At 40.2% G+C, this 14,703-nt stretch overlaps 1 protein-coding gene across 2 annotated transcripts in view; it reads right to left on the bottom strand.

The window, feature by feature from the left end:
- Positions 1–14,684, bottom strand: part of rap1gap2 (RAP1 GTPase activating protein 2) — a 123,658-nt gene extending 108,974 nt beyond the window's left edge. For both annotated transcript variants that reach the window (XM_023961597.1, XM_023961596.1), the window contains exon 1: positions 14,549–14,684. In XM_023961597.1, the coding sequence (XP_023817365.1) occupies positions 14,549–14,676 (128 nt within the window). In that variant the 5' untranslated portion in view covers positions 14,677–14,684. The remainder of the gene's footprint in view (positions 1–14,548) is intronic.
- Positions 14,685–14,703: the final 19 nt, after the last annotated feature.

The raw sequence follows: 14,703 nt of genomic DNA on the forward strand, positions 1-14,703 counted from the left end.
GCTCAGAAATGGCGGGTTAACAGCAGCTCAGATTAGAGAGCAGGTCAATGGCACACAGAGTTCTAGCAGCAGACACATCTCTGCAACAACTGTTAAAGGAGACTGTGTGAATCAGGCCTTCATGGTAGAATATCTGCTAGGAAACCACTGCTAAAGAAAGGCAACAGGCAGAAGAGACTTGTTTGGGCTAAAGAACACAAGGAATGGACATTAGACCAGTGGAAATCTGGGCTTTGGTCTGATGAGTCCAAACTGGAGATTTTTGGTTCCAACCACCGTGTCTTTGTGCGACGCAGAAAAGGTGAATGGATGGACTCTACATGCCTGGTTCCCACCGTGAAGCATGGAGGAGGAGGTGTGATGGTGTGGGGCTGCTTTGCTGGTGACACTCTTGGAGATTTACTCCAAATTGAAGGCATACTGAACCAGCATGGCTACCACAGCATCTTGCAGCAGCATGCTATTCCATCCGGTTTGGGTTTAGTTGGACCATCAATTATTTTTCAACAGGACAATGACCCCAAACAAACCACCAGGCTGTGTAAGGGCTATTTGACCAAGAAGGAGAGGGATGGGGGGGCTGCACCAGATGAGCTGGCCTCCACAGTCACCGGACCTGAAAAGTGGAGATGGTTTGGGATGAGCTGGACCGCAGAGTGAAGGCAAAAGGGCCAACAAGTGCTAAGCATTCTGGGAACTCCTTCAGGACTGTTGGAAGACCATTTCAGGTGACTTGAAGCTCATCAAGAGAATGCCAAGAGTGTACAAAGCAGTGATCAAAGCAAAATGTGGCTATTTTGAAGAACCTAGAATGTGACATAGTTTCCATTGTTTCACACTTTTTTGTTATGTATATAATTCCACATGTGTTAATTTACAGTTTTGATGCCTTCAGTGTGAATCTAAAATTTTCATAGTCATGAAAATAAAGAAAACTCTTTGAGTGAGAAGGTGTGTCCAAACCTTTAGTCTGTACTGTACTTGAGATGTCAGCAAAAACTGATCAACCATCATTCCAGTCCAATGTTTTAAAACACTTTGAATTTAGCAAAGTCATGTGACCAAACAGTGTGCTAGAATGTTCTAAGAATGTTCCCTTTGGATTATTTGGATGTGGATAAACAAGAATGGGCTGAACTTTTGGAAACTAAAATGGGAATGGATTTGACATTCATTCTTGTTAACTTGTTTGTACACATATTTAATTTACACTTGATTATCTTGAAGAAATCCAAATAATCTGGACAACTTTACCGTCCTGTTCAGTACCAGGTATTTCTCTCTGAGTCACTGGTTTAGGTCAAAGAATTGAGAAATCCTATCAGCAACCACAAATAATGATATGAATTAAATCCTTGTTAAAATGAATTGTTACTTTAAACTAGAATAGGAAAAGTCCTAATGGGAGTGCACCTGCTGAGTGATTTTATTTTATGCTTTCTCGGCTGAAAATGTGATTTCAGAATATCTTTTATTATCACTTTACATATGTGTGATGACATTATTTGGCAAAGGATGAAATGTTTCTCCTTCACAACTATTGGGTGCAGGTTTGCGGGTAAGTGATGTATGTTAAGTCATTGCTGATGCATTTAGTGAGAGTAACTGATTTGAGTTGTTCGTGAGCCCTTTTGCTGAAAAAGCAGTTTTAACTTTTTGTTTTGTTTTAATAAATATCCCAAGAGGCTCTTTGGCCACCTTCCTTTTCCTTTCAGTCCTTTAACCAGCTCTGAGGAGTTCCTCAGGATTTCTTTGCCATAAAAAAGTTGTGATGTATAAAAAAATTTCGATGTAGAGCAGACAGTCATATAAAATGAAGTATCAGATTTTGGACACTAAATTTGTACATTTACATTTATTAGGACTAATAAAGGAGAGTCAAGGGGTGAAGCTAAAGTAGAAAAATGCGGATGTGCATGCTGAGCTGATTCAACTTTTAGACCATGAAATTGGTTAATATTTATTCAGATCAATAAAAGTAATAGATGTGCTTGATGTGCAAGGAAAAGCCCAGTATCATCAGCCTGTGCACACCACTAACATCACAACAGAAGACAAATTCTGAAATAATCACAGACTGTAATATGGGTGCAGTGATCACTATCACAGCCCTGCACAATGCAGGTGACGTGTTGAGTGGTTGTGTTCTTGTTGCTATGGTTTTAAAAGGACTGCCTGAAAGTTATAAACAATATGCCATACATGTAACACATAGTAAGGAGAACACAATAGTTCTCTGTTTATTTCGCATTTCTAAGGTTAACTCCTCAATGCCCTTAATTTATTTCCAATCATGTAAAAAAAATGTTTTCAATGTTATTTCCATTCAAGGTGATGCTAAATTAAGCTTAGTCCTGGATTTAAGGGTACGCTGCAAATTACAGCTTAATGTGTGAAGTGGTTAATCCAGTGACGGTATGACAGAGACTGTGTTGAGTCGTTCAAAGGCACACTACAGCAGAAACAATATGAGTGAAGGGTGCATATAAAAAGAAGTTGGTCATTGGAATAGTAACTCACACAATGTTATTGATACAAAAACAAAAAGGACGAAGAGAAGAAATCACATCTGGAGCCGAGCAAGCCGAACAGACTTTAAACTTTAAAGGCACTCATTTTGAAGTCCAATAGCAACCAATGAACATTAAGATGAGGGGCCGGGTAATTAATATTGGAGCTACCTCAAACATTATTATTATTATTTTTACCTCATACATTTTTAACAAAATCACAAAAAATGTAAGAGCTTCATAGAAACCTGAGATACACTGCCTTCAATTAGTGGATGAGACCTAATGTGAAAGTGATGCTTAATGATGTGGAAATGCAGGCGTTTTCCTTATTAACAGTACAGGACAGCAATGGAAAACATATCTTGGAAAACAGTTCAATTTTGGACATTTGTCCAAAACGTCAGCCACCACACTGGGAGCAACATTCACATTTGAACAAGGATTAGACACGTTAACCCACAAAGATGGGACTAAACTTATGTAGTCAGTCCAGTTTATGTGGGTTGGTTATGTATAAATGGTTTGATGTACGTGCAAATGCACATTTCAGGCTTCCGTGTTTAAAACTCTCGCATTCATGCATTAATTATCTTAATCCGTTTTTGGGCTCTTCATACAAAACATACATTCAGTGGTCAGGAAAGATAAAGATAAACCAGATGATGGTAGTGACATGTGTGTAGTGTCCATTTCAATTCACGGAAGTGCTAACCATTTTTAAAGTGATAATGAAGGAGGAATCAACAATTGCGCTTTGTGTTCTGCAGGATTTCCATGACACCAAGTCTTTCATATATCAGAATAGAACTGTGAAATAAAAGCCTGGAGCAAGATTCGCGAGATTTGCACCACTTTGACATTTCCCACTAAGCCTCTGCCAACTGTGAGTATGTGCACTAGTATGTAGTAGCAACAGTCCAGTGAGGACACTGTATGCTAAAAGCGTGTTGTAAAATACAGACATGGAAGGGCGAACGATCCTGATCTAAAAGGATCCCTCAAAGGGTGCAGTCCCATCCAACTACCGGCCAATAACCTGTCTCTCCACAACATGGAAGCTCATGTCAGGCATCATTGCAACCAAGATAAATAGGCACACGGATCAATTCATGAGTAACACACAGAAGGGCATTGGTAGAGACTCCAGAGGAGCCAAACACCAACTCCTGGTTGACAGAACAATCGCTCAAGACTGCAGGTCACGACACACCAACCTGTGCACAGCCTGGATTGATTACAAGAAGGCCTATGACTCAATGCCACACACATGGATCACTGAATGCTTGGAGCTGTACAACATCAACAGGACTCTAAGAGCCTTCATAGGAAACTCAATGAAGCTGTGGAAAACCACCCTTGAAGCCAATGGGAAGCCACTTGCACAAGTGTCCATCAAATGTGGGATATACCAAGGTGATGCTCTGTCCCCACTTCTGTTCTGCATAGGTCTGAACCCCCTTAGCCAAATAATCAACAAGACTGGCTATGGATACCGACTCAGAAATGGGGCCAACATCAGTCACCTCCTCTACATGGATGACATCAAGCTATATGCTAAGAGCGAGCGTGACATTGGCTCCCTGATCCACACCACCAGGATCTACAGTACTGACATTGGGATGTCATTTGGGCTCGAGAAATGCAGCCGGATGGTGACAAAGAGAGGCAAGGTGGTCCACACAGGAGGGGTCTCACTCCCAGAAGGACCAATAGCAGACATCGAGGACTGTTACAAGTACCTTGGAATTCCGCAGGCAAATGGCAACCTGGAGCAGGCAACAAGGAAAGCTGCAACAGCTAAATACCTCCAACGAGTAAGGCAAGTCCTGAGAAGCCAGCTAAATGGCAAGAATAAGACCCAAGCAATAAACAGCTATGCACTGCCAGTTATCAGATACCCTGCAGGAATAATAAGATGGCCAAAGGAAAAGATACAGACCATGGATGTTAAGACACGAAAACTCCCTCCAATTCAACAGCAACAAGACTGAAGCCATATTAATCGGTACCCATCACCAGATCAAAACATCATCCACCAAAAGCATTCTGGTGTCTGATCACAACATTCCGCTTTCTTCACCTGTGATAAATCTTGGTGTCAAAATCGATTCTACCCTAACATTTGATCATCATATACGTCACTTCTCCAAAGTCTCTTTTTTCCATCTGAAAAACATTGCAAAGCTCCGCCCCTCACTCACCCAGTCTGATGCAGTAAAACTAATCCATGCTTTTATCTCCTCCAGACTAGATTACTGCAATGCTCTCCTTGTTGGGATTCCTGGCAGGAGCCTGGAAAAGCTCCAGCACATCCAAAACTGCGCTGCTAGGGTCCTGACAAGGAGACGCAAATTTGACCACATCACTCCTGTCCTTCAGTCACTTCACTGAATACCCATTCGTTCCAGAATTCAATACAAACTCTGTCTCCTCACCTACCAATGTGTCCATGGAACTGCCCCTGCCTACCTCAGTGAGCTCCTTTTCCCGCAAGCCACTTCACGACTCCTCCGTTCCAATTTCACACACTGCCTTCATCAGCCAAGGACCAGGCTAACCACTATAGGAGACAGAGCCTTTCAGGCTGCTGCCCCTCGACTCTGGAACAATCTTTCACAATCCCTCAGAGCCCCACAAAGCCTTGGCACATTTAAAAAAGGCTTAAAAACTTTCCTTTTTAATAATGTTTTTTAGTACTTTCATTGTTGTTTTATTTTTGTCTTACTTTGTTCTTATTGTAAACCATTTTTATTTCTGCCTCCATTGTAGCGCTTTGAGATTTTATCTAAAATGTAAAGCGCTTTCTAAATAAAATTTATTATTATTATTATTATTATAACGAGAGCTCCTCACCATGCATGTAGGGTTCCATCCCAAATCCAGCACCCTGAGACTGTATGTTAGCAGCAAGGAAGGAGGCCGAGGACTAGTGAGCAAAGAAGCCACTATCCAGGATGAAACATCCAAGATGCATGAGTACATCAAGCTCAAGGCCCCAAATGACAGTGTGCTCATTGAATGTCTCAGGCAATGGAGAGCAGAGGATGCAGTGCTGGAGGACAGATCCTCATGAGAGGAATAGAAGAAGAAGAAGATGGTTTGATCCAAGGAAAGGAAAGACCTGATGGAGAAGTGGGGAAATAAACCAAACCTTTCATCCTGTGGGACTTCCCTGCATGGGATGTACCACCGGACCGTAACTGAAGTAGCTGATATCAAGAAGACCTACCAATGGCTAGAAAGGGCTGGCCTACAGGACAGTACTGAAGCACTCATCCTGGCAGCTCAGGAACAAGCCCTGAGCATCAGAGCAATAGAGGCTCAGATCTACCACACCAGACAAGACCCAAGGTGTAGGCTGTGCAAAGAGGCACCTGAAACAATCCAGCACATAACTGCAGGGTGTAAGATGCTGGCAGGGAAAGCATGGAGCGCCACAATCAAGTGGCTGGAATAATATACAGGAACATGTGTGCAGAATATGAAGTGGAAACCCCAAGGTCAAAATGGGAAACACCTCCGAAGGTGCTAGAGAATGAGAGGGCAAAGATCCTGTGGGACTTCCAGATCCAGACTGATAGGATGGTAATGGCGAACCAACCAGACATTGTAGTGGTGGATAAAGAACAGAGGAAAGCCGTTGTGGTGGATGTGGCAGTGCCAAGCGATGGGAACATCAGGAAGAAGGAACATGAGAAACTGGAGAAATACCAGGGACTCAGAGAAGAACTGGAGAAAGCCTGGAAAGTGAAGGTGACAGTGGTGCCTGTGGTAATTGGAGCACTTGGGGGAGTAACCCCCAAGCTGGAGGAGTGGCTACAACAAATACCTGGAAAGACCTCAGACCTCTCAGTCCAGAAGAGCGCAGTGCTAGGAACAGCTAAGATACTGCGCAGGACCCTCAAGCTCCCAGGCCTCTGGTAGAGGACCCGAGCTTGGAGGAGAAACCACCCGCGGAGGGTGAGAGGGCAGGTATATACACAGTATTGCACACACCTGTGCAATAATCATGCTGTCTAATCAGCATCTTGATATGGCACACCTGCGAGGTGGGATGGATTGTCTTGGCAAAGGAGAAGTGCTCACTATCACAGATTTAGACAGATTTGTGAACAATATTTCAGAGAACTGGTTATTTTGTGTATGTGGAAAATGTTTCACATCTTTGAGTTCATACCATAAAAAATGGGAGCAATAACAAAAGTGTTGCGTTTATATTTTTGGTCAGTGTCTATACATACATATATATATATATATATATATATATATATATATATATATATATATATATATATATATATATATATATATATATATATATATATATATACACACACATATATATACACATATATATATATATATATATATATATATATATATATATATATATATATATACACACACATATATATATATATATATACATATATATATATATAGTTGACAGCTTCTATAAATGATCATTTAAAAATAGCATGTTTATGTAATAATAATTGAAAATTAAACAGTAACAGTACACAAATCTTTGTGAGAAGATAGCTTTGCCGTGTGTATTAATGTTATTTTTGTAGTAATACACATTTTGGGACCGATAACGTGTGTTATTACAAAAACAGAAAACAGCGACAATTGTGTTTCATGCTCTGTTGTAAACCTGGTTATGGGGGGGGCATGACAATTTTTAAAGTGCAGCTCGTTAACCACTGCTGAGCAAATGGCTGCCCCTTCTCTGTTTAAAGGTCTCGAGATTATTATGGCCGGGCCTTAATAAATGCTCCCGCTGGCCGGAGTGGTGCTCCGCCGGGGATCCACAGTGAAGAAGAAAGAAAGAAAACAGGAGCAGAAAGTGCGCTCAGAGTGGTTAAACACACTGACGTATGTTCCAGAGGATGTTGGATTGGCCATTCTGCATGTCAATCAAGTGACCTGTAAGGGTGATGATTCGTTTACTGATTTTTTTTTTCAAATATATCTTTAATTTTTTGTTTATTCATCTTTGATTGCCCACAATACACCCACATCCTTTTCAATGAGCACCCCTGGTTTAGGCCAACTTCAAACAAAAATTTGATGCAAAAGCAAGATGAAGATGAAAGGACGTACTCTGCAGACAGATACATTTCCAGTAAACGTTTCTCCTTTTGGAAAGGTAACTTTTTTTTAAGATCTGACAAGAATAAAAGAAAAAATGGGACTAAGCAAAAGAGATTGGCCCCATATTCACCACACTAAACTGATACTGCCAAAAGAAGTTCCTATACACTTTTTGTGATGGAAGCTGAATGCTTTAGAAAGTCAGCATCCCCAACATCTGTGGATCCTGATGAAAGAGAGCAGCCCGTTGGGTAACTTAGTATTACAGGGAAAAAAACAACAACTTTACTTTGCCTTAACCAAAACAGTCTGTTACTTTATACTTTTTTAGGGGGGGCACGGAGGTATTGCAGGGGGGCACGGAGCATGGTAGTTTGTCCTTACCGAGAAGGAGGGTCTAAGGGCAGGGATGCCCAATCTAACTTAGTCTGTTAAGTTTAGCAATCATCGATTGTATTTTATAATGGATTTTATGTTTTGTACAATTAGTGAAGCCTGTTGAGGCAACTGTGTTGTAACATTGGGCTCTATAAATTTATTGAATTGGATGAAGCTCATGGCGCCCCCTGGGAAACGAATCCTGGTTTCTCATGTGTTAGTCTTACAAGGAATCAACTGAGCTTTTGAACAGGTGTAGCTGCCAAAATAAACCTGCTGAGGAGCACTGATAGACAACAATCAGGTTTGTTCAAATAGCTTCATAGTTAAAGTTTAATTTTGATAAATTGGCATTTATAGGTGTATCGCTCTTGGAAAAAACAAAGTCATTTTTTGATCTTTGGTGGATCAGTGGTACTTACTGCCATGACCAAAAACAGGATACCTGGGTAATAAGACCGCGCTGGGATCTCACTAATCTGCAATTTGCCTTTATTGTTCACATTTGCTTCTTGTGTCTCAGTTTTCTCTCTCCCATTAATCCCATTTTCTAGACCTCCCTTTGGTTTATTCTTCAATAACTTTCTGTCTCTGGTGCCTATTATTCTACAAGAAACCTGATGTTCCCATCTTTATCCCTTTTATTTCTTTAATGCCACTTCTGCAGTCTCTTCTGGCCTTGTTCTAAGGGAAATAGCAATTACATGGATTCCCAAGGGGTGGCATATGTGCCCATAGAGACGTGAGACCTTTCTGTTTCTTGCAATTTATCTCTCCCTGACTCCCAGACCACTCCCTCTCTGCGTTTCTAATAGGTTATTAGTCCATTTGAGGTTTTCTGGAATGGGATGCTGAATTCTAGTCAGAGCGGATGCACTGCCTTAATGGCCTCCGTCTCATCAAGATGAATCACGATCGTTTATATCACTTTCAGGGACACACACAGACAACACGAGGCCAGCCTGCAGCTATGTTTTCACACGTTTTCTATCCATCTGCAGAACTTTGCATGAAGAATGATGAACGCATAGTGATAAAAAACAGGTGCTTTTATCAAGTCACCTTTCACGTGATCTTCACTGCACATGCTGCTTTGCAGACAGGCATACTTAGTTGTTTTGCATCAAAACAACAACAACAACTAGAATGTGCTCTCAATTTCCTAAATCGACTCAAAGGCAAATATTAAAAGTGAGAGCAGACCTGTTGTCTCAGAGGTCAGCAAATTGTTGGATCATTTTCACAAAGACTATCATGGTAATAACTGCCTTAGACTTATAGAGCACAGAGAAACAGCAAACTGATAAAATATGCTAACACAGGTGGAAGCGCTTTGGAGCTTCTGAAACTACAGCTCTAATGGGACTACAGAGAAATTCCTTCATTTTTGTGTAGCATAGTGTAATTTATGAAACACAATTATGCCAAACAAGACAAGACCAGGAACAAAGAAAAATTGGAAAGACATAAAATAAAAATTACAAAAAAAGCATGTTGGTTTCTATTTACAACAGTTTACATTATAGGACAGTGTTTATTGTTTGTGTAAAAAAGAAACGCACTTAAATACAGACATTATTTAAAATATGTTGGTATGATGTAGAGAGATGAAATATGAGACAGACAGGGAGGTGGGAAGATTTCTGATAGGTGGATAACTTTGTGAAAAAAAGTATAGAGAAAAAATGATGCAAATTCAGGGCACAATGAATAGAAAAAGGAAATTTGTTTATCATACAACAGTAAACATTTCCCAAGAATTGTGACTTTTAGCTTCAGACTGCAAGTGTAGGAGGCTTTCTCTGATACAGCAGATTGATCCCAGTCCTGCTGACAAGTCAGGTCAGGTCAGGTCAGGCCAAGTCAAGGGCTGGAGTCTGCTGTAGGGTGATGTTGCTGTTGAGCTGCTGCTGCTGCCTCAATTGTTTTTCTCTGCCTTTCAGGGGAGATGTGTCAATATCCCATCTCTAGAGGCAAAGTGAAACTCTGCAGTCAGCGATGACAGACAGACAAAACTCCACAAGTCCAGTCTGAGACGGAGAAAAGAGAAACAACTGAACTTCCACTGCTGATTTTTAAACGATTTTCTCTTTCTTTCATAAAAAAATCATTTCCTTATATTTTGTGTGTATATATATATATATACATAAAGCGGTAAAATAACTGATGTGATTAAATGTTTTGATTTTGTATTTTTCCTTGATTGCATAGTTAGTGATTGTGTGTATTTTGTATTATATTGTAAATGTATGCATGCTTTTCTGTCTTTTTACAAATAATGGCCAGGAGACCACAGATTAAAAACTAGCTTTTCTGGCATTTTATACTTTGCGTAATCATGGGTTTCATATTATATTAAATGTTCAAGGAAATGAATTGTTTGACTGGAACTATTTCAATCTGAAGTTACAATACTCAAATAACTGGACAAAAAACTATTTAAAGACTCTCAAAAGAAGAAATAATGGACATACACTATTAATGACTGAAAAGAATCAAAAACATATCAGTTAAACTGATTATTTCCTGTATATTTCCAGTTGTCAGAATCTAGAATGATGTTTTTTGAAGACATGCCATCCCAGTATCGGGTGTGGACTGGTTTATACATTTTGGAGTTTGCAGTCTGATAGTGCAAACATCTCCTGCTAAGAATAGTTGAGCTGTGAACATGGTGAGGAAGTGACAGGAACATGGAAGGAGTCAGTCTGGTTCTGATGGTCGTGGCAGCAGAGCGTCTGCCGTTGCAGCTGCCGCTCTGGACGGGAGCCAGATGAAAAAAAATCAGGAGTTATGAAAAGTTATTTAAGGTATTGGGCCACAGCTGAAGTCATCCCTTCAAGTGATCTTAAGACATTTTGAAATGATGAAAAGAAAAGTTTGATTGATTCAAAACTAAAACATCTTGACTGTTTCAGAGAAAATACATTTTTTGACAGTGAAGCTAAAAAAGAAAAATACTTATTACAAACTGTTTAGCTGTCACAATGGAGGTTATTAATCTTCTTTGATATTAACTCGACAGTATTTCGAATTCATATTCAAAATACTGCAGAGTTTGGAAGTCTCCATACCTTTCCTTCATGGTTTTCTGTCTGACTCTCTTGTCTAAACCTTGTTTAGGCTGCATACTATTTTTATATATATCCCCTATTCTTCCTGTCTCTGTTGTTGCATTTTAATGAAAGTGACATTGAAGCCTCCTATGAGCCCATGCACACATATGATGCACACGCACACACTTTTGAATGTGTGCATGGACACATGCATCCTGCATTACACAACCTTAAAACATATTTAAAAAAAAGAATATTATGTGATGCAAAACATTTTTAAAATGCTTCTAGGTGTCTTAGCTAGAAAAAACAGGGGAGTACACAAATAAATAATAATAATAATAAATACAGTCATCTAATTATTAATTCACATGTTTTTAAAACAACAAGGAATTGACATTTTTACCCATGTACATGTTGATGTCAAAGAATTGAAACATGCTATTGCAAAAATCTATGGGCATTTTCTCCTTAAAATTAATTTTACTGTCCTTTTTTTGAATTTTTATTTTATTTTAAATGTCTTGTCACTTGGAGCGAACCGTTCAAAGGAGGATTTTGTTGACAAATCGACAAAATCTGTTGCAGAATCTGCATACATGTCACCCACATCTAAGTATAGAAATGATGTTAGAAAATACTAAACATAATTCACAATCATAGGGATGTAAAACACAACAGTAAGTATGTCAATTGTAGTGAACATCAAAATTCAAACTCATTTTTGCAAATGACAGACCAATCAAAGGAGGGGATGTTTCCCACATTTAAATTTCTATCAGTAATCAGAGATTTTAAAAAAACAAAGATGATGAGGAAAAAGTGAATATAAAACACACATGGAGTCCCTAATTCCATAGGTGATCATCCATATGCTTGTTTTGATCAAACACCCTTTTGGCTAAAATCAGTACAACTGCTATTGCTGAAGCCACCAGCAGAGGGTGCTGTCGGCCACAATACAGTCAGGTGTGGTGATGCGGACCCCAAAGGAAAACACATAGCAGGCTAAAGGTCAGGTTTTTGTTAAATACATCATAAAACAGTAGTTTACCCCATTTTATTTCAAAGCTGTGCTCAATTCTCTTTTTAGCTGATCTGTTTTATGCTCTTTGTTACTTTTAGTTTGTATAATTTAATTAATTGTCTCAATGTTCCATTTATAAACTTTCTTTAATAATAATAATAATAATACTTTAATAAAAAATACTTTATTTATCCCACAATTGGAAATTCTTTTCCGCATTTGACCCATCTTTTGGGCGAGCGGTGAGCTGCAGCCTAACCGCGCTCAGGAGGCAGTGGCGTTAAGGGTCTTGCCCAAGGTCCCCCACCCCACCATGTTTCAATAAAACATGGTTAATCTGTGTTTCCAGTGGGATATTTTACACCAACACAATGAAAAGGAAGTTGTTTGGATAAAAAAATGTCTTATTTACAGTCAAAATTAAAATGGGCTAAAAATCTGTAAATCCTTTAAGCAGGGTATATCATGAGAAATGAACTTTTTGAGCTTTTCATGGTAAATGGTAAATGGTAAATACTTCTATAGTGCTTTTCTACCTTCCTCCAAGGTCCAAAGCCTTTATACTCATAGACCCATTCACACATTCACACACACATTCAGACCGCTGCCAAACACGGGTGCCAAACTTCAGCCAGAGGCAAGGTGGGGTTCAGTGTCTTGCCCAAGGACACTTGGACACTTTATTAACCTGCAATTATCCGATCAAGGGTCGACCGCCCTACCACTTATGTTTATTCCTCACTATAAATATAAAACCCCAAAATGGTATTTTGATCTCTGAATATTCCAGTAAAAACCTGTGGTCTGAGAACCAGCCCCTCCCAATCCATGAAAACAAGTGGGTTCTCTTGTTGTGACATCACAAAGTGGGGGACTGCCCCTTCCAGGAAGAGTCTGAACTTCCAGCACCGCCCTCAAACTGACCCACACACAGACTTTTTCTCCACGGAGCTAGCAGTGATCAGGTAAACGCTTTCCTTTTCTAGTCATTAGGGAAGAGAAATGATGCTTCCTTAGGGATTCATTTGGGGCAACATTACCTCTGATATGTTGTTGGCTTTATACAACATGTGAGAAATTAGTACAGGACTGAAAAAGAGTTTTTTTAAATGTTGCATGCAAGTAAGAAAATAGAAAATTTCAAAATAAAATCCACTTGGAGAAGTTTTTTTCCCCCCCAAAAGATGTTCATTTTAAGTTCAAATTCTTAAAATAAAGAACTATTTATTGCTATTACTTTTTTGCTTCTAAATATTCTCCCTGAATTTTATTTCGATACATATTTATTTGTATTTATTTTTTCGTCAGACCACTCCATGATGGGCTTTCACTCATGTAACTGGAATAACCTCTTCAGGAGGAAGCAGGTGTAAATGATTGATGGATGAATGAATCAATGGATGGAATCTGCTTTCTTTCCATTTGCTAACTTTTTGACCACTTTGCCTTAACATTTTTTTTTGTTTGTTTGTTTTCTACAGCGATATAAATGAAGCTGGCCTGTATGCACAAAAAAATGATGCAATGTGGATAATGTTTCAGAACAAAGTGACTTTGGCAGAACCTTTAAGAATCCAGAAATAAATCTCTTATTTCTAACATTTGCTATTATGAGTGTTTCAAGTGGGCAGTGGCATGGCTACAACTGCATCTCAGAAGTTCTCTTTTTGTGCTGCATGCAGCGAAGATCCTGTTCCCTGAGGGAGGGGGGGGGGGGGGGGGGCTAGCACACACTCCTGCTCTACATTAACACGATTGAGCCCCCAGAGACTCGCAGCTGGAAATGTGTTTGTACGTGAAGATGGGCTGCTCTGCCTGCAGACAGAACGTAACATTTTAGCACAGATTCAGGTCTTCTGGCATGGCGATAAAAAAAAAAAAGTCAAATCTGGCAGCCGTGCATTTTAGTGGGTGTTTCAAATTAACTTGAGGGGGTGCAGAGGTGGCATTTAGAAATGAACGCATGAACATTTCTAAAAAGATTCTGCACTTGTGAGCGCACTTGGATGCAGAAGAAAGCTTAAAGTTTCACGCTTCAGCCCCTCTTCCCCCCCCCCCCCCCCCCCACCCACGCTTTACACTGCAGCAGAGCCGTCGACGGTCAGAGATTTAAATGCTATTAGTCTCAGAAGCCGTTGCAGCACTGTTGCAGAATAACAGGCAAGGCGATTTGCGCGCCACCAGGCTTCCAAGGGTTCTCTCTCAGCTTGAACACTTCTGAACGCCTACTCTGCACACGAAGCACATCCAGAAAGGCTCAAGTTCGCGTGAATACGAGGAATTATGACAACAGATTTCCACTTCACTTGGTTGTGCAGGTATGCACATCCCACGTGTCGGGTCCAGCCTCCCCCCTGCTCTCGAGTTCTCACACAGATGTGAACACGCACAAATGCACATGCTCCCATCAGTCACCAGCAGACTGATCATCACGTCTGCTGTGGTTTTGCTGGGAAAATAAGTGGGGGGGACCTTACCTTGACTCCCCGGCGGGTGCTTTGAAAGCTGGGGTGAACATCTGGCAGTCAGGGGATGGTGCAGCATCAGCAGTGGACCCGCAGCCAGGAGAGGGTGAGTGTGTGACAGAGGGAGGCTGAGCGACCATCCGAGAGCAAAAGAGAGAGGGGAACGG

The sequence above is a fragment of the Oryzias latipes genome, chromosome 13 (assembly GCF_002234675.1).
Source record: "Oryzias latipes chromosome 13, ASM223467v1".
In the NCBI taxonomy this organism is placed as follows: Eukaryota; Metazoa; Chordata; class Actinopteri; order Beloniformes; family Adrianichthyidae; genus Oryzias; species Oryzias latipes.